This window comes from Argiope bruennichi, chromosome 2, assembly GCF_947563725.1.
Source record: "Argiope bruennichi chromosome 2, qqArgBrue1.1, whole genome shotgun sequence".
Taxonomy (NCBI): Eukaryota; Metazoa; Arthropoda; class Arachnida; order Araneae; family Araneidae; genus Argiope; species Argiope bruennichi.
The window spans coordinates 77,998,283-78,024,590 of record NC_079152.1 but is presented as its reverse complement, the minus strand read 5'-3'; the positions used below and the strand labels follow the sequence as shown (position 1 = coordinate 78,024,590).

The following is a 26,308-nucleotide window of genomic DNA, read 5'->3' as shown; positions in this document are numbered from 1 at the left end:
TTAATTTATTAAAAGATGAGAATTCAGTTCCATACCAGAAGTGCTAAACATTTATGCTAAAATCACTGATTAAAAATATCCGTTATGGGAAAGAACATTTATTGAATCATAAATTCTTTATGAACAATATTTGTAACATCACTTTAAAAAGTACGCTTTTGCTCAAATTACGTATTAAAACAATTTCTTACCTTAAAAAGTTGTTCAAATCTCCATGTTCCATGTACTCAAATATCATCATAAGAGCTTCGCCATCTGTTGAAACACCATGAAATTTTATTATATTGGTATGTTGCAAATTGGCAAGTAGCTCAGCTTCTCTTTCAAATTCCACTTTAATGTCATCCATTTCATTAGTTTTTAAAGTCTTGACGGCAACTAACGTCGTTGGTTCATCCGGAGTCAAGTAATCAACTGTGCCCAAAAATACTCTACCAAAAGCTCCTTCTCCGAGGGTCTGAACAAAACTGATCTTTTCTCTTGCAATGTGATGAATCTCTGAAAAATTTTAAGAACTGGCTCTTAAGGGAATGAAGTAATCAGTAATTAATAAATGAAAACAGAAATTTTTTAATTGACTTTACCTGCTTATAATGCTATCGAGAATAAGTTGAAGTACTGAGAGCAAATTTTTAGTTATTTTCTTTCAAATATTAATTTTTAAAGGTAAATTTAAAAATACTAAGTTAGAAGGGGAATTTTCTTGGCAGGAGAATTCCAACAGCTTTCTCAAGTGCTTTAACTAATATTTTCTTACATTATTATGAGAAAAAATAATTAAACACAATTTAATAAACGGTTGTAGATATATTGATGACTTACTTTTGTTAAACTTAGATAATACTAATATTATTACTAATTGCTATCCAAATGATTTAGTTTTAACTGAAACAAACGAAAATCAACTTAAAGCTACAAATCTAGAATTAAAAATCGAAATTTCTAATGGAAAAACTTTAGTAGGTATTTACAATAAAAGGGATGAATTCACCTTTAAAATAATTAAACTAATAATTCTAAGTTAAACTCATTATCATTCTAATTTAAACTTAAAAATTTTCAAAAATTTAATTTTCTCACAATTAACAATTAAAAAAACTGTAATAACAAGATTTCTTATATCGAAGCAACAAACAATCTCATTAAAAACTTAACTACTAATGATTTTCCCAAAAACTTTTGCAATATATTTAGAAGCTTTAATAAGAGAGGGTCTATCTCTTTTCTAACTTATTCCTTTTTTCACAACTAAAGATAGACTTTCTAGATTATTTTAATTTTAATCAATAGATGTCGCTGTGGTTCTTCAATTTTTACTTATCATGGCGAAGCACTTTGACTAAGCGTGGTAGGCGTATGCAGCTTTTAACACCGGTAAACTAAATCTAGTTTAACGTGGTGCATTTGCACTGATAGCTTTACTTTCTCATAAGGTTAATTGGAGTTTTACTTGCAACTGATCTGTTCTTTGCTTTCTTACGAGTATTTTAATGATATTTTTTTGTTTTTGTGATTAAATGATCTTTTGTAATTTTTTTTTTAATTTTTATATTTTGCTGTGGTTTTGGTTAGATTCGGAAGTAATAACTTGCTTTGATTGTGTAATTTATTGTCTTTTATTTTTGTGATACTAATTTTATCATCAAAATCTCAATTTCTTGGGATTTTAGGGTCATGAGGAGTCAGTATTTTTGGACGAAAGTCAGACTCCTCACAGAAAAAATCCGTGGTTTGAATCCCTCCCTGAGGGTGACCCTTGAGAAAATCTTCAGGTCGGATTCCTCATTTCTTTCTTTTTGATTCTTTTTGCATTAAACTTAATATTTACTTCTACTTTGGTTTATAATTATGAGTAATTATAAAGCTTTGAAAGCATGTGTTACCACAGGGATCATTCAAAATTTCATCTCCATTATAGGGACTGTAGAAATTCGGTATTAATTCTCACAGAAGGAAATCTGCTTTGTACTTTATACAGGGTAATTCTAATTAAAGTATCCCTGTTTGGGCGCTCTGGTGAGAGACCCAGTCGACATAACGCCTTCATCTTTAGAGAATATACATTTCAGGAAATAGGAAATTGATTGGTGCAATACAAAATAGTTCAAATAAAGGTTGCTAGGTGAAATGTAGTGCTGCATCAATCTCTTATGGCTTGAAATGTATATCATCAAAATATGAAGGCGTTACGTGCACTGTTGTTATCATCGCGTCCCAAACAGGGATACTTTAATTTGAATCACTCTGTATATGAATGACATTCGAGTTAATTGATAAGTGTTGCGTTATTACATTTGCATGTACATAAAGTTATTTCACGGTTAGCCTAAATTAATTTTTGAAAAGTTATGTACTATTATATCAGAAAGTTATGATCCTTAATTAAAACACTTAAAATTAAGTTTTGAATTTTACGTTGCGAGATTATTAAGAAGTGCGGTAAAATATCACAAGAAATAGAGAACTCAATAGGCAACTCATCCGCAACATAATCTAATAAGATGATGCAGCCAATTATAAAAGGTAATAGATATTTCATATATCTACCATAAACTGATTTTTTTTTTAAAACTTAAATGGAAAAGGTTCATGTCGGTGGCACATTTTAATATTCACTGAAGCCTTTCCTGGCATCCATTAACGTTATAGGTAGAATTTTTTTCAGCAAATTTCTTTTTGAAAAGGAATTATGAGACAATACAAGTTCCATAAAATATTTTCTTAGAAAACGCTTAAGTTTTAAAGGGCATATAAAACTTTCACGTTCGAAAGATTATAAAAGAAATTCGATGGTTTCATACTAGGATGAGGATAAAGAGAAGAGAGCATATTTTAGAAGCTTAGTGATAAAAATAATATAAATATAATATAATATTGTAAAAAATACGTGTTTTGAAAGACAGTCACTAAAGAATGATAAATACCAAAAGATAAAAGGAAACTTTTTGAATTAATGATATGAAATATCACCAATTTCTGCGAAGTAGTTGTGTTTCAGAAATTGGCTACAAAAACAGCTTAGAATTCAGTTTAAATATTGCTAGCTGTTAGATAGGAAATCAGTGAAAATGAGCAAAATGAAAAATTTCAGTATTAACAATTTTTTTACAAAATAATTTTTATGCGAGTGAAATCGCATTAAAATATGTACTAACAAATAAAGCGAAATAAAAAGTTTTCAAAGAAATTTATTTAGTTTCATTATTTTTCCACAAGCACTCATTTTTTTATTTCAAATTTTTTTAATTTCCAAGCATCTGAAATAGGTTCAATATTTATTTTTAAAATTTACGATAATATTTTTCTGTTCTGTGTTAAAATAGGTCTGCATAAATTTTTTAAAATTTTCAGTTCTTTCAAATGTTTAAAAGTCGCTGTTAGATCAGAAAAAAAATATGTAAGCATGCATTAAAATATATCCCAAAAATTAACTTTTAGATTAAATAACGGAATAATAAATAAATTTTTTCTGTATTTTAAGCAATAATAGAAAAAATTACGTGCTGATATTCAAAGTTAGAATCCATGGAGAAATTTAAAATTTATTTTAAATTTATAATAAATTGAAATTTAAAAACTTTCAAATTATTATTTATTACGAGTTACTTTCTTGCATTTCCTTAAAGCAATCTAAAAATTCAGCAAAATTGCCATTGGATATAAGCTTAATACAAATGACGAATACTATTATCAAGCAAAAGATTTTTTGAGTATATTTGACCTATGATAATTGTTGTATTTATTCCTTCAGAAATTTATTTTACAATATCAAAAATATGACTTTGATAGAAAGATTATCTTAGTATGTTATGATTTATTCATTTAGTGAAAGAATTGCTTACAGATTTTTTAAAGTATTAAATCTGCGAATCATATTTCATTCAATTTTACTAAGCATGTTTTTACATCAAACTCCAAAAATTAAAAAGTAGCATTGCTATTTTACTATTGAATTGCATTTTTTACTATTTTCATAGTAAAAATTTTTAATGTATAATTATCAAGTTATCTTTCCCTTTCTTTTAATATTTTTAAATTTAAACAACATGAACTTTGGGAACAATTTAAAAATGTACAGTTAATATAAGATAAAAGAAGTTAGGTTTACTCCTAAATTCATTATTTTTGAAGAATTTTTTAAATAATTTTTAATTTACACTGGAAAGTAGTAGAAACTTTCAAATTAAATATATTTTTTTTTAGATTTTCATCTTCTACATTTATTTAATTTAAAAAGAATTAAAGTTCAAGGAATTGAAGTTGCGAAAAGCTAGACTACCTAATTTAAACTATTTCATCAGTTTATAATCTATTATGAGGTATATCGATTTGTTTAAATATCGATTTTTTTAATAACGATTTCTTTAAAATATTACAACAGAAAAATCTCTTGGAACTTTATTTTTATTCAAAAATCCTGCATTATCCTTTTGAAGGCAAAATGCTCTCTATCTGCCTCCTGAAAATTCATCTTTTCTTTGAGATGATTTCGATTAACATTTTGCATTAAAAATATAAGCAACTTTTAAGTCACACTAATTTTCTGAGGCTGAAACTGGAATTTGAAAAAAGAATTTCACTGCCATAATTTTATGAAGAAAGTAAATTTTCATGGAAGTAAATGCGACAGAAGAAGTAAGCTAGCAAATGTTTTCTTTTCTCTTTTTGCTTTTTAATATAAAATGTATGGAGAAATAAATGTAAATGCCAAAAGAACTTCGATCTCAATATTTTCAATATTCTGTACATTTCAGACTCCGTAAGTTTGAAAAACACAATTTTACATAATGTTATCTGTGACCACGATAATTCACAAAAGAATAAAGCTAGATAGATAAATTTTGGTATGTGGACTCAAGATCAAATTGGCAGATTTCTATCAAATTCTGAAATAAATCCACAGAAGAAGTCTGTCCGTCTGGTTTAAAATGAATTTAATAATTTCAAAGCGAAAAGAGTTAGATCGATAAAATTTGGTATGTAGGTTTACATCGAGTATATATATATTTTTATACAGCGTCAAATTTTTATAAAAAATCAAAATATTGAATAAAATCTTGAACCAAATCAGTCAAAAGATTGACTTATTGAATGTACTTTCATTAAAAACAAATTCTTAGTTTAAACACCATTTGTTATTTTTTTTATTAATTTTTTACATTTTTGAACAATTTTCCAACTTTCTATATTTTTGCGATTTTCACCAATTTAACACCGCTTGGGACCCCATGTTGTATGGTGATTCTTTATCTTCTTGCTTACTATCAACCCTCTGAATTTGTTGGTCAAATTCGGCAACACACTGTATATATATATATATATATATATATATATATATATATATATATATATATATATATATATATATATATATATATATTACTAAAGATTTATATTTAAGAAATTCTTTCTCACGTAATTAGATAATCTCATTTTTTTAATAAGTCTCACACAGAAGGATTCATTTATGAATTAAACGGCAATTGAGCTCAGAAAGACATGTTGATAATTGGATAACATTTTTAAAAAATGAACTAAAAATTATGAGATATCAATACTGAAAAGATGTCATTTTAATTCAAGAAGTTTAATTTAAAATTATTAAAGATTGTCAGATTGAAATAAAAAATAACAAATCATTGAAAAGTATATATGGATGTTTATTATGCGCATATGTTGCATTAAAATTAATCATAAACAATTCATTGTATTTTTAACTTTTTTTAGCTGCTTATTTACTTCCATATAGTGCAAAAAGTAGTACTAACCCAATAGCAATGCTTTCTGTATTATTTTTACCAATTTTATTATTAGCTTTTTTTTTTCTTTCAAATCGAATCTGTTAATTTGATATTTATATATTTAGAATTCGATTAATTAGAGTTCTACATCTTACTTACCAACAATGGAATCTTTGTTGCTTTCTTTTGAATAATTTGGATTCACAATCATTTGAGATGGATTCAGAGGAATTCTCTCAACTCGAAGCCTGTTTCTTCGACTTTGTGGGCAGAAGAAGAGCCATGGTGATGCTCCTTCGTTAAGTCCATCTGGAGTTCGATTGTATTTTCGCCATTGGACAAAGCATACTATAGATATAACCAATATCAAGACTATTGCAGTAGTTAGAAGTGTTGATATCTGAAAAAAATTAGGAAGAATGTTGTCCTTAAATAATACGGCTACAACATTCTTTTTTGAGACAAAATATATCAACAAAGAGTTATAAAAATGTTTTATATCTTCTTAAGGCAAATGATCGAAGAAGCATCTTTACAGAAAGACTGAAAATTACTTTACTTTTATCATTGTCATTACTTTTTATCTGAATCTTTGTGTTAATTCTCACTAATATGAAATTCATCTAACATTTATAAATCTTATTGCAACATCCGAATAATTATTCGATCAATTTGGGAGTTTAAACCAGAGGTCTTCAATCAATTTATTTGTTGATAATCAATAAAGTTGCTTCATAAAATGGAAATTTGGTGTAAAGATTCCCTGAAGTTGAATAAAAGATTCTTTATATATTCGAAGAATCTCTTTCAATAATAAATGTAACGAAATAGCTCAAAATGAGGAAATACAAATTTTGATTACATGTCCACTGTTAAATATTAACCCGGACATTGAAGAAATACGTTAGATAAAATTTCTGACTTAAAAATATTCTTAGAAGGTGAAAGTGGTCAAAATTGCAATCATGCAAATTATTTATTCCTACCAGGGGCTAAAATAATCGGCTGTAATTGCTATTAACGAGAAACAAATGGCGATTAAGTATCAACCCATCTCTCTTCCACAATGTCGTAAAGAAATGCTGTTTAGATAGTGTATTAATATTAAATATTTTGATTGTATTCGAAAAAAGTACAAAAAAATTCTTTCAGGAAATTTTTTTAATATCATTGTCCAAAAACTGAACTATTTAGAATTGTAATAGTCTTATTTTAAATAGCCCCCCCCGGGGGACACCTCGAAAGGATGATGAGAAGCTTCCTGCATGGCGGTTGGTTTTCGCCACCCTGGAGGGAACACGAAAAGGTGGGATATGGCTCCTCCCCTCGATGATGGGACTTACTTCCTTAAGGAGGGATTGTACCGTAGCCGGTGATGACCCTTAGGACTCAACTACAGTTCTCGCCAGTGTTGCTGTTGCGGCGGTGCCTTCCAGGCGGGTGGAAGAATCAGTGATATGACTTATTTTGGATGTTAGGGAATAGTGAATGCAAAAGATGCCGCCAATATGATTAGGTTTCTAGATTTCATAAGTTTTTATAGTTCATAATATGAAATGTTATTTTACTCAGACAATATAATTTTCGATTAGCTTTATTTTCATGAATTTTTTTATTGAATGTAAGAAATTTTTGCTGTATGGTTCATGATCTAATGGGGAAAAAAAAAGGATAAGTGAAAAGTTTAAATATTTTATAAGAATAATAACTATTTTATAAGAATTAATGACGTAAAAATAAAGTGAATTACATAAATAAAGAAGATAATAAAAAATATCGGACGCTGAAAATCTAATTTCAGGAACAGAATAGATGATTACAGGAGCTTTTCGTTATTAAACTCCTGTAATGCTTCTACCGCACTATGCTTCTACCGCACAAATCTATTTTGGGGAAATATTCTTCTATGCACGATTCTTATAAATGCAAGCGTAAAATTAATTAAAACAAGTTTAAATACTCTAGGATTTTTGATTATGGTTTAAAATAAGCTTTAGTGTATTAAATTTATTTTTAACACAATTTTAAAGTTGACATTATACAATAATGAATGCTGAGGATAGAATATTTCATAATTTAAATGTTATTTTAAGACATTTTTCGTATTCTTGTAAATTTAAGAGTTTTTTTAATTAAACACATAAACATTATAATTCTGAAAATAATTTTGAAGGATATTTTGTCATTGATTTTGGCGATTTCACTGAATGATTATTTTCTCAGTGCTGAAAACGGAAAACTGCTTTAGAATTGCTATAAGGTTCATGATTAGATATCTATGAATGCATGCATTTTATTTCAATATATATGGAGAAGATATGATAGTTAAGAATACACACACACACACACACACACACACACACACACACACACACACACACACACACACACACACACACACACACACACACACACACACACACACACACACACACACACACACACACACACACACACACACACACACACACACATTAGCATTTCTGTAAAACGCAAATTTTTAAAACAAATTTCTATTTATTTATTCTGTTATGTTACTTGTTTTAGATATTTAAAAAAAAAATATTATTGTTATTACTATAAGCAACATGTCTAGTAAAAAATTTATAAGACATTTAAAAAAAATAAGTTGAAGTTATTGGCATAAACGTTGTTTCCTGTGTTGACTATTTTTGGTGATATGGGATGTGAAATAATTCACTATATTGCCAATAACTTTCTAATTATCCATTGCTATATAAGAACTTAGATTGTGTATGTGGCTCCCTTCTACTCATTTCTTTGGTATTTAACTCAGTCTAGGGTAACGAATGCTGAGAATGGCGTACTTCATTTATTCATTGTGTCCAAAATCAGATAAACGTCTACAATGTTTACAACAAAAGAGTTTAGTGAATTTCAGGGGCTTAAGTCATTCGGTTTTGAGCTTTCGCTTTTATAATCACAGGAATATACATACAAACGTATAACCGAACATCTTTCATAGCTTATATCCACATTGTGATAGGAACATACAACCCTAATGATAATATTATATATTCAGAAATTTGCATGCTAAAACATGACCGAATATCTCTAACATCTTATTCCATATATTATTGTTTGCTACTAAATTTTGAAGGCAGTAAACAAATCTAACGTTAATTCTGTATATTTAATTCCTTTCAATTAGCTAATTGATTTTTGAAGTTATCACCCTCATATATAATAGAGGGACAATCATACTTCCCATTGATGAATTTTTTTAACCAAAATTTGATGTAAATTTTCTTAAAATGTGGCGAATTGCTATATAACAAATTTCATACATGTAGCTCTTTATTCTTTTGAGTGATCCATTTCACAGAAAGATGCATATAATTCTGAAGAAGTCTACAAAAATTTAGAATGTGGAGTGCATCAAGACAAACTGTTTGATAATTATAATGCCGTTTCTTTGTATATATTGTATATATATGAAAACAAAATGCTCAGATAAAAATTTACCGAAAATCAATAATATATCGTTGGATAAAATAATATGAATTCATTATTAAATAAATAGTTTTAATATTGATATTTTTACTGATATTCAGAATATTCTAAATACCTTTTCATTTCTACGGTAAGAAAGATGAAAAAAATGTGCTTAATTTTTTGCAAGGCTTAAATTTCCTAAAAGTGTATTTTTTATGGACTAGTATTATTATTTAGTATAAACCTCACTTATAAATGATTTACAATTCAGTTCAGAGCTTATGTATTCATTCACTTGTGCTATTTTTAGATATTTATTTGAAATAATTGTGCTTATATTACATTGACGAAATAGAACAAACTTAATTTGTTTTCATAATAATTAAATCTTTTCTCTAGAATTCGCTTTTTCCTATCAATTTTGCTCCAAAATTATCTCCTGAAAATTAATTTAACAATATTTGCATAAAATTGTAAGTGTTCTGTGGAAATATTTAAGAATCTTTCTTCAAAAATTCATATTATTCTTAAATATCTTTGTTATTAAATTGTTTTCTTCTAATAATTAAAGTTTTTCTTTTGAATTGTTAGCGTTTTGCAAAACTTGCTTGGTAAGTTGTCTTCTGCTTATTAAATTAATGATAATCTTAAAGAATTTAAAACATTCTAATGATATTCTTCACACTGAGAATTATCATTAATATAAAAAAATAGTGCTGAATGTTTAATTCTTTTTAAACATATTCAGAAAAAAAAGAAAGTATGAATAAATCAAAATGAAGATGCCGAAAAACCAACGGCTGACCAATATCTGTCAATTTGCAAGGGGTAATTTATGTTGCGCTTCTTGTGAAACCAAATCTTTCTTGATGCATTGACCCTCAAGATAAAAGAAATGTATTCCTTTGGGTTTTCTCTAGTTTCTTAAGAAGGAAATAAGAAAAATATTGCTGTCTGACATAATAACCCAACGACACGTCAATCACCGAACGTTGAATTATTATCTTCATTGTGACCTCCCTACAAAACTGACTGTCTCAATCATCATTTGAGCTTCTTGATATTTCTATTGTAGTGGTCATATAAAATATGAATAAACATAATGTTTTAATGCTTATTTAATCTTGAAAAATAATTTAATACATTCTAAATTCAAAATGCTTGAAAACTCATTCATCAATAGCATTATTATTTCTTTCAACATTCAGATCTGAAAAAGTGTTCTCAAATATTTAAAATGATGTTGCAGTAGATATTGTGCATTCACAAGCGCAAGGACCTTTAAAATGACTTGCGTAACAAGGAAAAAGAAATATTTCACAAAAGGTAAGGAGATAGGCTTGAAGAATTACGTAAATAAGCTTAGAAATAAGGGAAAATTCAAAGTAAATATGATGTTTTCAAATGGAATTTGTTAGATCGTCATAAACATTTGCTTTCGATATTAAGTCAAATACCTCTTTTTATTCGAACTGAGAAGCAAAGTGAAATCTAGGTTTTGGTGAATAAGGTCACTGGAACGATCTTTACCTGATTGGTTAGCAAACAAATGTTTGCCGTAGTTTTATTTCAGGTCAGAGAAAACGTATGATAATACATTTTTCTAATAGAGTGCATTTGAAGAACTTGGGAAAAGCTGAGCAATGAGCACTGGATTTGGATCATTTAGTTCGATGTTAATTAGTAGCTCCATTTCCCAAAATTTACCCATTTAATTCTAGCAGATATAGTGATCTATTAAATATATTTCATTTTCATTTTCAAAATAACTCCTAATTTATTTTGGAATTGAAGTAAAAGCCAAATGAATAAAATTGTAATAAAACTTCCGTGATCTTTGAATATTTTAAATGTTTTATTGTTTATATCTTAGATCTATTTATAAATAAATTTTTAAAAATGTAAACGTTTTTATAACTTTTTGCTGAAACCGGAATTTGTTACTAAAACGCACTCCTCTGCCTAGATGCCTTTATATTTCTGGCATCCATCTTTTAAAAAACATTCAAAATCTTATACATTAATATTAATATATCAGTTTTATAATATCACTATTTATATTATACTATCCAAAGAATAAAACATTTTATAAAATGATTCATTAATCTGAAATTCAAAGTATATATAGATTTCCTATTTTCATGCTCTTCACTCTTCAGACAGAATAAGGAAAATGATACTGTCAAAAAATTGTGGAACTGAAAATATATCTGATAATAATGGCTCAGAAAAAATATGTAAATTTAACTGACAGCTTCAAATGCCAAACTGCTGCTCGAATCCCTGACAAAGATGTTTGTTCGGCCCACATTGAGATATCAAAACAGTTTTCGACTGAGTAAGGTGCCAACATTTCTGACGCACTCATCGTTTCAACAAGCTAACGATATTTCATTATCTTCTAAGAAGTTTCATTTCAGCATAACTTTCTCAACTCATAGCATGGATAGATTCAAGAAATATGAATAAATGAAATCCAGTTCCTTTATATATATATATATATATATATTCAGAAGATAAGTTGCCTATTCATGTTGAATAAGAAAGTACTGTTAAAAATAACAATATTTAATTGATTAAGACATTGAGGGTTTGTAGTTTTCAATGCTGAATTCTTTTTGTCTGGCTATGAAGAAAATTATATTGTTATTATATGAATATAAAGTTCTTAATTATAAAAAAAATTGCTACATTGTGTGAGCATTTATAAAAAAGTTTTTAAAAAATTGAAAAGAACTATATACCAATCATATGCATATAAATTTATGTATTAAAGAATCATTAATATTTATTCTAACATCATTCATTACATATTTAACTGTTCAAGTCCAAAATAATTTTTTTTAAAAATATTGTCAACTAGGCTGTCTACCAGTCGGCTATCTGGATATACTGGTTATATTTAATTTCAGTTACATCTTTTAGATAAAACTTCATGTCCATGAATCATCAAATTGTCAGATATTAAACGCTCGATATTTTAATAGTCTTACATATGTTATATTCATTATGTGTATGAACTTTTGGAGATTGTTTTCATTACATGTTATGCCCGGTAAATCTGTCTTCTAATTTTAACTATGTTGTAGTCTCACTTTTTCATTTATTCTACAAATTATATAGATATTAAACATAATCTTTCTTTAGCTTTCAACAATGAAAGCAAATCACACAATCAAATATTTGGTGACTCAATGAAAACGATTTCGGTTGTATTCGCAACAATGAGTGCATGATTTTGAAATATACTTAAAAATATGTGTTAAAAGTTAATTAAATCTAGACTGCAGAATTTTACAGCAATTAAATTGGCATCATTGAAGAAAAAATGATTTCTAGGACTTTGAAATAATGTATTTCTTTGCAGGATTATTCCAATTAAAATTTCAAAAAAAAAAAAATCGCTGAACAGACAAAATTCTCACTCTCCAAAGTATATATGGGGTGGATTTGGTATTTCTAAGTCAAAATATTTGGTAAATGTAAGTTCAACACCTCATTTCATCAACGGTGTCATTATATTTTTTAACTTCTTATATATTCTTATTCATTTTTTTAAAATAATGACTTCAATTTTTTTAGTGATATTATTTACCTAGGTGATTCGAGCCTAATCAAAACTAGCGACTATTAAAGTATAGAATTTATTTTAGATTTAATTATTGGCACAGAAATCAATTTGAAAATTGATAGTTCTAAGCAATGAACCCTATGTTTAATGTTTATAAATGAATTTTTGGATTTCTTTTATTTCCTAGAAAATTACAAAACACTGGTATAAATTATCTAATAAGAGTTAATAAATTATGCTCTGACATAAAGATTGTCAGAAAACAAATTCAAGCACTTAAGAAACTCTTACTTGTCTCTTTCTAATAATATTTAAATAACAGGTTTAGAATATAAATAAAAGAGTTTTTCTTAGAACTTGACTTCTTCTTGGTTCAATTTTGACGGTGCGGAGGGATCAGAAAGCAATGAAAGTTTAGTTTAAATCTCGAAAATGAATTTTTTTAAATTAGAATTTTCTAATTACAAATGATAACATCTTTTGTTTTTTGGCCTGCAACACTTTTAAAAATTTGAAACTAAAAAGTACAATTTTCTTCTAAACATAATTTTTTTTGTTGCAAACCCTAGTTTTTTCTTCCGAACACAATTAAAAAAAAATCGTGATTTTTATCATTATCTATATTGCGCATATCTGACAGTTTTGCTTATTTACCTTTGACAATTACCACCAATACACATTATAGTATGCAATTTTGATACAAATTCCTCGAATAGAGAACATTTTCCGATATGCTTGTTGACTTTGTATTTCATTTTTCCACTTATTAATGCTAGACTTTCGAAGTGGTTTAAAGTTTTGATTCACATTCAGGATGATTCTTTTGTCTATTAAACATTTGGGCGGCTGTTAAACGTTTCGTTTCGTTTCACTGTATTGTGTAGCACTTCTTGAAAAAACCACTATATTCCTTTTGTACAATTCGCATTGATTTCACATCTTGTTGGGAGCTGCGGCCGCCTGGTGATAAGTTCGAGGCTTCAGAACCGGAGCGTTTCAGTTTCGAGACCCAATTCCACCGAAAAACCATCTTGTAAGCGCACCTGGTGAGCGTTAAATGACTCGGGGCTAAACGTCTTCCCGCTTGTGTGGTGTGGAAGTTTGGAGAGGGGGTACCAGCTCGTTATCTGATCACGGCTGAGAATAACGAAGTCCGTCCCAAAATATATCTAGTGTTGTTTACAAATGGAGGTTAATATAACCAAGCTAAACTAAATTCAAATGTGGATAAAAATGAATACACGTTAACATCAATATTCATTTATGATAGATAACAACGACATTTACACGTCAAGATCAAATGATGTGTACATTTTTGACATAATAGTAGAAACCGAAATATTTCAATTCTTGGATTGTAACCGAATAAACAAAAAGCTTAGATTAGTATGATTTAATAATGTCTAATTTTTTTGTCTTTATAAGAATAGATTCTAACACTTTTGGATTATCGTTATGGTCATTGTGATTAATACAAATAATTTCAAAAAGTGTCAGTTAATTTTAAGTTATTACTTAGGAGTCACTAAACTGGATGGAAGTATATAATTTAAAATTGCCTCAGGAAGATCTAAATTTGGCCGTCTGTATCGCTTTTGACTGCTTATGGATAACTATCAAGGTATGATATGCAATATTGCTCACTTTGTTGATAAATTTGCATCCAGTTTCAGATAACTAAGATAATTATATGTAATAACTACGCGTCAGCATCTGAGAATCTCACTTAGCAATCAAAGCTTTCGACCTTCAACTATCAAATATCACTATTAAGTGTACAAGAGTTTGTAATAGATATGTCTCATCATTAAATCATCAATACTATCATTAATTTCATGTAATACGTGTAGTATAAATCTGAAGCTTCAGTTTCTAATTCTAAGTATCATGTGCATTATGTAACCGATATTTAATATATATTCTTGTAACAACACGTATTTCTGTCTTCGTTTCTTTAGAGATTGATTTATTTTGACAAATGCATTGATAATTCATACATACGTAAATGATGAAAGATTTTTAAATATCATTTTGCAATTTTATTATAATTAGGAAATATTATTTTCACTGATGATATTAATTGAAAACGAACTGGAGCAACATTTTCACATATTTCTTAAAATATAAGGGAAGGACAAATAATTTTCTTTGATATTTCTGTTTGTTTCAAGATGAAATAAAACAAAATAAAAAGTTACTTTTGAATAAAATTAATTATTTATTTAAAATTGATAAGTTTTTATATATATTAATATTTTCGATGAATGTGTAAACCAGGGAAAATGCTCATTAATCCTATCAGATCTGAAAAGATTTGGCATTTCAAATGACTAATAAAACAGCCGTAAATATAGATAATAGTTTTAGAAACTTACTATAAACTAATTAACGAAAGCGATTCAAAGTTTTGAAAGAGAATTTTCAATATTATTTCGCTAGGAAGTATAATTTAAGAAATTTAAGCATAATTTATTGGCAAGGAGAGCAACAGCAAAAGAAGGGGGAGGAGAGGGGAGGTCAGCTAAATTTTTTGTCCTTACCAAAATTGGTGTCCTGCTTTTGGGCTCTGGTTCCGGTTTCTTCCGAATCGTTGAAATGGGAGGAGGTAACCTTCCTTGTGGTATGTATGTTGGATGAGCGATAACTACAGGATCTGAAACAATGGAAAATTCAAAAATAAATGCAATCAACTTAAAATGAATAAACGATTTTCAAAATGAAATTATATTTGATGTTTATTTTTACCCTTACGGACTTAATTTTTTTATTAAATTATAATCTAAAGATTTCAGGATTTTTTCCCCTACGTCTGGTAATATAGTAAATCACCTTGTATATGTTTTTGATTTCTGTGTGAATTCTAGCATCGTTTCAACATGTTACAAATTAAATAGCAAGTACTGTAATGACATTTCTTTTTGTTTAAATTTATTTTTTTACTATATTAAATATTCCTCAGTTTTTATTGAAAGTGAAGACTATCATTCATCACAGACGTGATTTTATATAATTGTCTTGCTATTTAACTCATTTAGTCAATGACCAGGAAGAATTTGTACAAATAATTCCATCTTTATTTAAAGAAGCAATGAATATATATAAATATTGTATAATATTATTTATATAATATTTTCATTCAGTTACATATATCTCACTCTGACTGCCATTTATTTTATTTAGTTCTGTAATCAGGTGAAACGGTCGATAACATTTAAACTCCTAGTTTTCAAATTTTCATTTATAAGAATTATAAGTAATCGAATTACGCAATTATTTTCTCGCAAATGTATAGTATATATATTTCTCAAAATAGAAGAATAGATTTGCAAGATATGTGATTTAATAACCAACATCAAATCTGATTCGAAGGGATATACCATTTTCTCGCAAGAATTATCTTCAATAATTTCATTCCAATTGAGCATGCATTAAATATCGCATTTAGTCAATGCAATTAAATATCGCGCAAATATATAAATGTTTTCACGAAACAGCTCAACAATCTAATAAAAGTTTGCCTTGAATCTAATAAATGCTTTTAATAATTTTAGCTAACAGCAGCCATTCATAAGACAAAATCGAATAAAACATTCCTACCAGTTAGAAATATTAATAAATGTGCATTTTCAGAAGTTTCTGAGCTGCATATGATAAAATATTTATGACTAAGAAGTTTATCTAATTACAGAGAAAAGAGTAATTAATTGCATATTATTAAGTTGTGGAGTGTGTATGGAAATTTAATCAAACTTTTCGCAACCGAATAATGCCAGTCCCATAGAAAGGTATTAAAAATAACTGATGCAGGAGATTAGTTATAAAACCGAGGTTAAATAAGAGCCTTTAGGAGATATGATCTGAGTAATATTTATTCGAATTTTGCATTAATATCAACATATTATTTCGCCATTTCATGTCCGTGAACCTTCACTGAAAGAAGACTCCAAACAAAGAAACTTGCAGATATGAATGTGGTAGAAATAATTAATGAATAATGGAAAGAAATAAACATGTCAAGAAATAAAAAATAAAATATTTTTAACTCGATATCCTATTTGGGTTTAAGAATTTTAAAATCTTTCTAGGTTTTTTAATTTTTCCTTTCTTGGTTTAAGGAAAAAAAAAATAATATATTATGTGGACGTAAGCTGAAAAATTTTTTAAACAATTAACGTAAAACAATTCTTATACGTCTTTCAATAAATTGGCGTAGTGTATAAATGAAAAAAAAGTGTAACTGAAAATTTATCAAGCGACTGTCATTATAAATTTAATGTTACTCATGTAAATATATTTAAAAGTAATAAATAAAGTCTTTAAAGATATCTCTAGTTAGTTACTATAAGGTATAAGAAATGGTAATTAAGCTAAGAATTATTTATATATAGTAGTTAATATGCAGCGTTTTTATAATTAAAGTTACAATTTCAAAAATCGATAATTTTAAAACTTTGGTCAGAATGACTTGATATTTTAGCAGAAGAATCGTGAGGCAATGGAATTTTATTTGATGGAAAAAAATACTTTCAAAATGCGCCGAATGTGTTCACATTGCCTAGAGGTATGCGAATTACTCATACGTGACAGGTGCACCACAGACATAGCTACCATAAAAATGCAGAGCACCAGATCTTTGCCTGAAGGCTTCATCATGACTCTGACTATGAAGGATCGTGCTCTGCTCTTGAAGCTTTTTTTATAATAACGATGATTGTGCACTTAGAGCTATCTGGGAATAGTAGTGGAACAGCTTATGCCTTAACCACCCATCAGTAAGATGTTCGTTCCATGAAGCTTTTTTTCCTTTTTTTTTTTTTTTTTTTTTTTTGTCATTATCACTGGTATCGCTACAAATATGCATTCTTGCCTTATCGCTAATAAATTTTTAGTAAACCCCTGAAATGTATTGTTTCCTGTTGACTATAGTCCATGTATTTTCTGTAGGCGGTTCAAGGTCACATTTTCTACCACTTTACTGGTACCAGAGAACCAATAACGAGATAAAAAAATATGACCGTGAACCGCCTACAGAAAATACACAGACTATAACAATATTCCTGTATTTAACGAATCCATTTTTTGCTCTTTCCCCCTGATAGCGCCATCTATCGTCACATTTTGTAACTATCCTTTTTCCTTGCCAAACAAAATTCCATTCCCCCACGCTCGTTTTGCTAAAATATCAAGTCATTCTGACAGGTAGTTTTAAAATTATCTATTTTTTGAAATCGTAACATTAATTATAATCACCTTGTATATATATATATATATATATATATATATATATATATATATATATATATAGTTATAGTTGTAATATAATTAATTTTAAAGTTTTTTTATATATAGCTAAGCATATATTGTATATAGCTATTAGCATTAACAAATTAAGCATTTATTGTAAAAATCAGAAATAGCATTTCTTTATTCATGCTAATTATATATATTTATTTTATACGATTGATATGTAGGATGACTTAAATCTTTAATTATCGTCTGATTTATTGACTTTCTATGAATATTGCAATATTAAAAGCCAAATTCTTTAAAATGTTTTTTTTTTTCATTAATGTTTTTACAAACAAATAACAATAACAAAAAAAGTTTTTCATTATTGTAATTGCATTTCTAAAGGAATCTGGAATATCTTCTTTGCATTCTTCTTTAACATCGCTTAAATAAGTGCTAGGCAATCTGCTTTCTATTAATCTATGAATTGTGAATAATACCGAAATCAAATGAAGTGCTAATCACAGCAAAACGGAAATCTTAAAAGGCATCTATTTTAAACGCTTGCGTTGGACGTGATATAACTGAGTTTGGCAGTTAAAGTCGAGGAAATTAAATGCAGAAATACGTGGGAAAGTCAGACGCTCGTGTAACTCATTAGTTAAAATTTTCATTTAAGTTGAAATCAATAGGTTAGAAAATAATTAATTTTAAGGAGGTAGAGAAATTTAATATATCCCAATTTCTCGGACAAAGTTCAAATTGGAGGTGAAAACGATCCCTTTGATGAAAGTGACTGCATTTACTGCATTTACCATTTCCCCATTAAAAAATTGTTTTTCTAGATTCGCTCTGTATGCGTTTACATATTCAAAAATATTTTAGAGACAGGCTGTGTATTAAATAAGAGAATGCAATTGAGTCATTTGACAGATAATTTTCGAAATTTAAAATCAAAGGAATTCCACTAAATCCATTGAAAAGTCTGTAGAAAGGAGGGATTCATTTTATACTCTTTAGAATAGTTTGTTAATTAAAATTTTAAACGGCCTACCATGTTTGATATCTCGAACAATTCTACTTTAGCAGAAATTCAGCTTCGTTTCGGATGTGAAGATACTGCAAGGGAAAGTTTAAAGTGTCTATGCCCAGTTAGATATTGATTTTGTTTAAATGTTATGCTTTTATATAGCTAACAATTCTTTTTGATGCTTTGATAAATTCGCTAGCAACCTTTTTAATCATTTTTTTTTCTTCTTAAATATAACATTACAATGTAATTTAGAAGTACTATAGTATAATGTTAACCAGCGTTTTCAATATTTTATAAACTTTGTTGAGAAATTATCGTGATTTCAAAACTCTTTTTTAAATGTCATAGCTAAGTATGAATAATTACAGACAAACTATATGCTAGTTCTTTTCAAGGTTTTTATTCAGAAGATTATGAAATGTAAAATGCATGTCATTTATTATTAAGACATCTGAAGCTGATTCTAGACAAGCAAGAAGTTGTAATTAATTCATTCTTTTCAGACAGAATTCAATCATATAATTTGTTTTAAGTTTTTAAGTATTAGCAAGCAAAGGGTACGTCACTATTAGTTTAGAAAAGAAAGTGACTTTATTTTACAAAAAAAAACATAATTTTTTTATAGAATATGTATGAAATAATAATAATAATAATAATAATAATAATAATAATAATATATATATATATATATATATATATATATATATATATATATATATATATATATATATAAACTAATGGTGTTAAAATTTCTAATCTTCTAACAAACACGCAGATTTTGATAAAAGTTAATTCAGACATTTGCTTATTTGAATAATAATTGTTTAATAAAAAAAGTATTGCTAACGTTTAAAAATTAGAAAAATAATAAATTCAAGAATTACCTTTGTGAAATTTCGCACCAATGGAATGATTTACTGTACCGAAAGCATTTGAAGCCACTAATGTATAAATACCTTCATTCACTTGTGAGGCTCTTTCAAGTTGTAAACAACCTAAAAAAATTTTTTTAATCGTTAGTTCATTATAAAATAGTATAAGATCAGTTATAATCGATACGATTTTCATTCTCGTCTTTATGAGTTTTTAAAGAACATAAAATTTATTCAATATATAATAGTTGGCAATACAAACTGTATATAACCGGTGTAATATTTACCTAGAGCTTGATTAAAATATTCACCATCTAAAAGAAAATTCGAAAATGAAATATATGTGAATTAAAGATAAGTTTGTTATTTTCTGGGCTGAACTTCCTCCTGACATATAATAAGCAGCTAATGGTTATGTTACACTAAATTATTAGACTTATTATTAATTATTAAATGCTAGATTTAAATTGAAAAAATATATAAATATATTTATGCGCTGTATGATCATTAATCAGTGTTTTTTTTTTATTTGTACAAAGTAATATATGAAAAAATGTATTAAAATATAACTTGTCCTGGTGTTTTACCATTGATTGTTAATTTAAAACACATCATAAATTTAAATTGATAAATACCAAGTAAAAATATAACAATTCTAGAATGAAAACAAATATTCCTTTTAATTTTAAAGGAAACTAAAATGTAAACGAAGCATAATTCTGGTATAATAAAATTAGAAAAGAGAAGAAGACATTTAATTTTTTTCCAAAACATTTTAGGAAAATTTGTAAAAAGTATTTTCTTCCATAATAAGTGATCATATCACATTGTAAAATGTTGTTAAGGAACTAGAAATTGTTAAAGATTGTTTATCAGACAATACCATACACTTAGGAATAGTATTCAAGAGTGAGTTTGAAATCTATAATTATTTAGTTAGTTCTTAATTTCTGGGTTGCATGCAATTTTCATTTATTTTCTGGATTATGATTCATGAAAAGCACTTACATTAAACTAAATTTACTCATTAAATTTTATCACAAAAAATTTCATCCGACATCTAAATTCTTTAGAGATCAATGAATTTGAAGAGTAATTATATTTTTCAAGTGGCTAAAATAAGTTGAATGAATTTTGTTTAAAATTTATAGATTAAAATTTATTTTTCAACTATTCAATGTTTAAGATAAATTTTCCGTTCCTAAATATTTGATATGATCGCCAAAAAATTATATGAGACATTCGCCTAGAGTTTTTATTATAAGATGTAAACAATTGACTGGAAACTAAATTTAGAAGTAGGTAAATTTAAAAATTAGTGAATTTTGGGAATATTTGTTAACAATAAATAAATTTAAAAATAAATATTTAATTTAGATTCAATCGCAATCCTGCAATTATTTTACATAAAAATATCAACAAACATAAGAGTAATGAAAATGTATTTTTTAAATTTCTTAAATTTTACAATTTTGAAAACAATTTCACAAAAACTTAAATTACGGGCAATTGAATAGGGTCAACAAGGGTAATGGAGAATGGATTTTGCAGCAGTTACCATTTTCCTGATTTGAAGTGTTCCCATGAGAATGTAAATATGTCTGTGATTTATGTGGATGTACAATCACAATACATAAAAAAAATCTTTTTTGAAATCTGTCAAAATTTTTTAAAAAAACAAATATGAAACAAACAAACATACAAATATGAAAGGGCATACACATATAATTTCAAAAATAGCTTTTACTGTACTAAAAAACAATCTAAAATTCTTTAAAAAAAAGAAAAAAAGGACATTTTTTTATGATTAGGTCATTTTCTCTCCTCTCTTTTTATAAGAAGATAAAAAGTATTTAAGAATATCTTACCATCTGCAAGATACGGATTTTTCATTGTCCATGGATTTTCCAGATCCTGTATCATGGGATTTTGGAGGAGATGGTTGTTGAAGTACCATGTTCTATGAGGCTTTGGAAAGCCTGTTACTTGATAATCGATACACCAGTAAAAGTTTTTTGCCACTTTCATCTCTAATATTTTTGGAATTGCTGAAAGAAAAAAAAATATTATTAAAAGATGATCAGAGAACCAAGACTATATTTTGAAAGATTGTAAAGAGGCATCAAACATCTGCAAATAATTTATTGCTAATATCTCTTTCGGTAAATATTGCTTGAACGTGAATCGAAACAGCATTAACTGATTAACACGTACTTATATCATTTTACTTTCATGATATATTTTAAGATGCCAACTCTATAATCCTAAATAAACACTGATTCTGTATAATAATTGATCTACAAAGAAGCAATTTCAGAAAGCAATGGTGTCACACTTTAATTGCTGATAAATATAGTAGTATATGATTTGATTTCTAAAAAATTATATTAATTAAAATAAAATATTAAATTTTATTTGTAAAAATATATTTCTGGAGTTTCAAAGAATAATATTTAAATAAATTTTAAAGAAAGAGTTCTAAATATTGCTAAGTAAGACCGTCAAACGTCATTTAAATTTAAAAGTTCCTTAAAAATGATAATAAGCAAATGGTTACTTTAGCTCAGTTTAGTTTAGTTTTTAGTTATATTAACGTCCCTTTTCAAAGCAACACTTGGGCGGTTTTGGAACGGATTTCGCAATTCTGAATCGCGATCAGATAACGCGGACGACACTTGAGCTGGAGCCCCCTTCTCCAAAATTTAATATCACGCCTCTTAAACAAATGGAGTTTTCATAAATGAATTAATCTAGCAATCGAATTTCATTAAAAAAGAAAGATCCCGAAATTGCAATAAGGAAGCGCTGGAAGTCAATAATAAGTATATGTTATACATGAATCGAATAATTAAGTATTCAGCTAAATCTCCGCTACCTCTCTTATTTTAAGACCTCATGTTTATTATCAAATTTCGTATGATTCTTAGCAATGTATTTGTGTTACTGAGGATATTATAAAGCAGAAGTTAAGTTGAGTCATAACACCTGTGAAAACTGAATACATCATATTTGTGTGGATCTACTATATCTAGCTGTATTGCATCTTTAAGTTCGCCATTTTATATTAAGGCTAATGATTTAGAAATGGTCTGGAACCTTGAAATGCAATGTAGTTTTACTTAGTCGGAATGGCCGTAAATAACTAGTGTGATTATTGCTCAGTTTTTCTTGGAGCCAATTTATAAGATGAATTTCTATTGACAAAAATACAGAGTTAAAAATTTTGTCGCTACTAAAATTTGCGCTGATAGATATACACGATTTCATAAAAGATATGTTTAATAAGTAATTAGTTTCAAACTGTTCGACTAAACAAACATTTTACTGAATTTAATACTAGTTTTGCCTGAAATATCTTTTACATGTGATTCTTTATCAATAAGATCAGATGCAAAATACATTCATACATCCATATTGTAGATAACAAAAATGGATATTTAGAAAAACATTATGATTTTGGAATGCGCCAAGCTAGAAATTTGACTCAGATTTTATTTAAAATCAGTCCAATATATTTAAGAACTTTAATGAACCTATATACTTTTCAGTTAAATAAAAAAAAAAAAAATGTAATAATATTCTAGAATAACATAGTTATTTTCAGATTTAATCCACTACGGCAGTATGTATAAAACTTTTCAGATATTGCTGTTATAAAATGACAAATATATTTTATTTATTTTTGACGCAAACAATTAGTGAAGTTGGAAATTAAGAAGTAATAGTAGACTGAAAATAGTAGGTGTGTTCAATTTTTTTAGTCTTTGAAAATACTCACTAACAATATGCATAAATACAGACAAACTAATTCTTTTTCAATTTATTTTTTATAAATTCTTATGATCATTATATGTAATCCTCCACCATTGTCTGCAACGTTGGACATAATTAAAATTTCCCCTTCATTTTGGTCTACATCAATATTGGATGAAAAATCCCAATTTATGTTGTGGTACCTAGCAAATGAAACAGTTCTTTTTTTAAAATCGAAAGTGACTGATTTATTCGTATTTTAATAAAACTAAGTAAAATTAAATAAAAATTAACTATAGAATCGTAAATTTCATCATTTATTAATATTTCTTATGCTAGTTTATAGTAAAGGTTAATATGGTGAGACCTGCAATTTTTTATTTATTTCATTTATGCTGATTCATAATATTCCCATTTTAGTTTGTGATTATTGATGATAATTTCTTCCATCCTTTTTTTATTTTGCATTTGATGTTGTTTCTGTTAATGGATCACTAATTATTGCATATCGAGGTTTAGTGATTTGCATATCGAGTTAGTGCTGCATTGTCACTATATATTTAAGTCTAAAGTGTATGACAAATAATATTAAAAAAAAGCACTCTACAATGGGAATGGGATTTTCTGCTACAACTTTCGTTAATTAATATGTCATAATGCTCAATAGTATGGGAGATTATTAACAGGGTAACAAATTATGTCGATATGTATACCTTCTGCTGCATGCATGATTAGAACTATTTTACTCTTTTTCTTCTTTATATGTTTTGTCTCCAAGTAAGGTAAAGTTGGAGCAAAAGCTGCTTTTTATTTTTTCAGTAACAGATATAATTTTTTCTGAGTGTATTTAAAAACATATGCACGAAAATCTTGACACTTTGTTTTACTGTCTAGATTGTCAAGTCAAGATAAAAATTTTAGAAATTTCCTTTAATCCTTTTAATCTCTACAACACTTTTTTCTGCAGTTTTCTTCAGGCAAACATACACTTGTTTCATAGTTTTTTTTTTTTGAATGTTGAAAATGTCTTACAAATAACCTGGCATTATTTTCCTCAGAGATTCACTTAACATTTCGGAAAAAGTAATCCCCACAAAAGATACAAAATACGATACAATTGGTGTTTCCTTCAAAATGTGATAATAATAGAAGACATTACTCTTTCCAAGTAAATAAATGAATTTTCTTCACTGCCATTTGCATTTCTTTTCCATTTCCGGCTTCTCTATGTCGTTCTAGATCTTTTTATTGTGACTTTTTTTTTCTAATATTGTTTGCAAATGTTTCTTGAATCTCATTCTAATTTTGATTTTTTATAGAAAGGATTATGTAGGACTTCTTGCTATATGTTTTTTATTCATTTTGTTGCTGTTATGCATTTAATGCCAAACAAGAAACATCTTGCAGTCGAAATTAATAGTTCAATATCTGTTAATCAAATAGTCAACATTTTATAAAAGAAAAGAACGAGAAAAACTATCAACCATTTGAGTTAGTATGACTAATTATTTATAGCGTTTTCTGAAAATGTCGAGAAGTTAACTAATCAGCTATTTCGATTAAGATGGCACTCAAGGAAATTAAGAAATAAATGTGACAGTAAAAGTTTAAGGCGTATAATGCACACCTTGGACAGCGTAGGGGATCTATAGAGTATTTCTTCACAACTATTATAGCCTGGATAGTTTATAAAATTTAGATTATAGAGTCACGAGCCAACTTTGAACATTAACAAATTAATAATCAAATTGAAAGTGTCCTCCTTTCTAGAATTTTGAAGACCATCTCAGTAGCATCTTTTCATGTACTGTATAATCATTACTCATTTTGTGTCTCATTAGCAAACGATCACAATTGTGAGCAGGGAATAGAAAGATTTGTTGAACAGGAAGAGAAAATTAATTCTTAATTTTTTTTGGTTGTACTAAGCTTAAGCAACATTAAAATTTTTGCATGCATAGCATTTGTCCAAATCATAAAGAGAAAGATAAATACATCTTAATATAATCATATCATGGTGAAATATCGTCACATTACTATCACATGCTATATTTGTGAAAGACTTAAAGTAACTTTTCTTATTTTTCTGTAAGTCCTCAAAAAGTAAATTAATAAACATTGAATGCTTACTACAGATGTACAATACAAGGCTTAAAGAGCGAACAAAGCTTATAGCAAAAAATAAAGGGAAAGAAAAGAAAGAAGCAGAAAATAGATTTATTAACAAAATGGCGGAGGTGCATTAAAAAGAAAACAAAAGTCTCTTTGTAAAAGATATTACCTCCCCCATCATTCAAATATATATGTGGTATTGTCTGTTCATATTAAAAATGGCATTATCCAACAATTTTAAAGGAAGAAGTTGTGATTCTTAAATGAGTATCTGCATCAGTTGCCTATTAGTCACCTTTTAGTTAGGATATAGTCATACCACCAAATGTCTTTCTAAAGCATTCCAAACATGTTCAAGTGGATTTAGAACAAAGTAGAAAGCTGTCCAAAATATTCATGAGATTTACTCAAATTCAAAATTTCTTGCATACTAAGAGAACAGTGTAGTCCGGCGTTATTGTCCATAAGTACATAGTTTGGACTATGATAACTCAGAGATATTATCTTCTACTCTCGTGTGTAGAAGACAATAACTTCATTG

At 27.5% G+C, this 26,308-nt stretch overlaps 1 protein-coding gene across 1 annotated transcript in view; it reads right to left on the bottom strand.

Annotated features, from left to right (window-relative positions):
* Window positions 1–26,308, bottom strand: part of LOC129962226 (BDNF/NT-3 growth factors receptor-like) — a 74,901-nt gene that overhangs the window by 17,078 nt on the left and 31,515 nt on the right. Inside the window, exons 4-8 of the mRNA XM_056075965.1 lie at window positions 21,771–21,950; window positions 19,915–20,025; window positions 15,309–15,421; window positions 5,901–6,141; window positions 192–498 (exon numbers count right to left, since the gene is read on the bottom strand). Of these exons, the coding sequence (XP_055931940.1) occupies window positions 192–498; window positions 5,901–6,141; window positions 15,309–15,421; window positions 19,915–20,025; window positions 21,771–21,950 (952 nt within the window). The remainder of the gene's footprint in view (window positions 1–191; window positions 499–5,900; window positions 6,142–15,308; window positions 15,422–19,914; window positions 20,026–21,770; window positions 21,951–26,308) is intronic.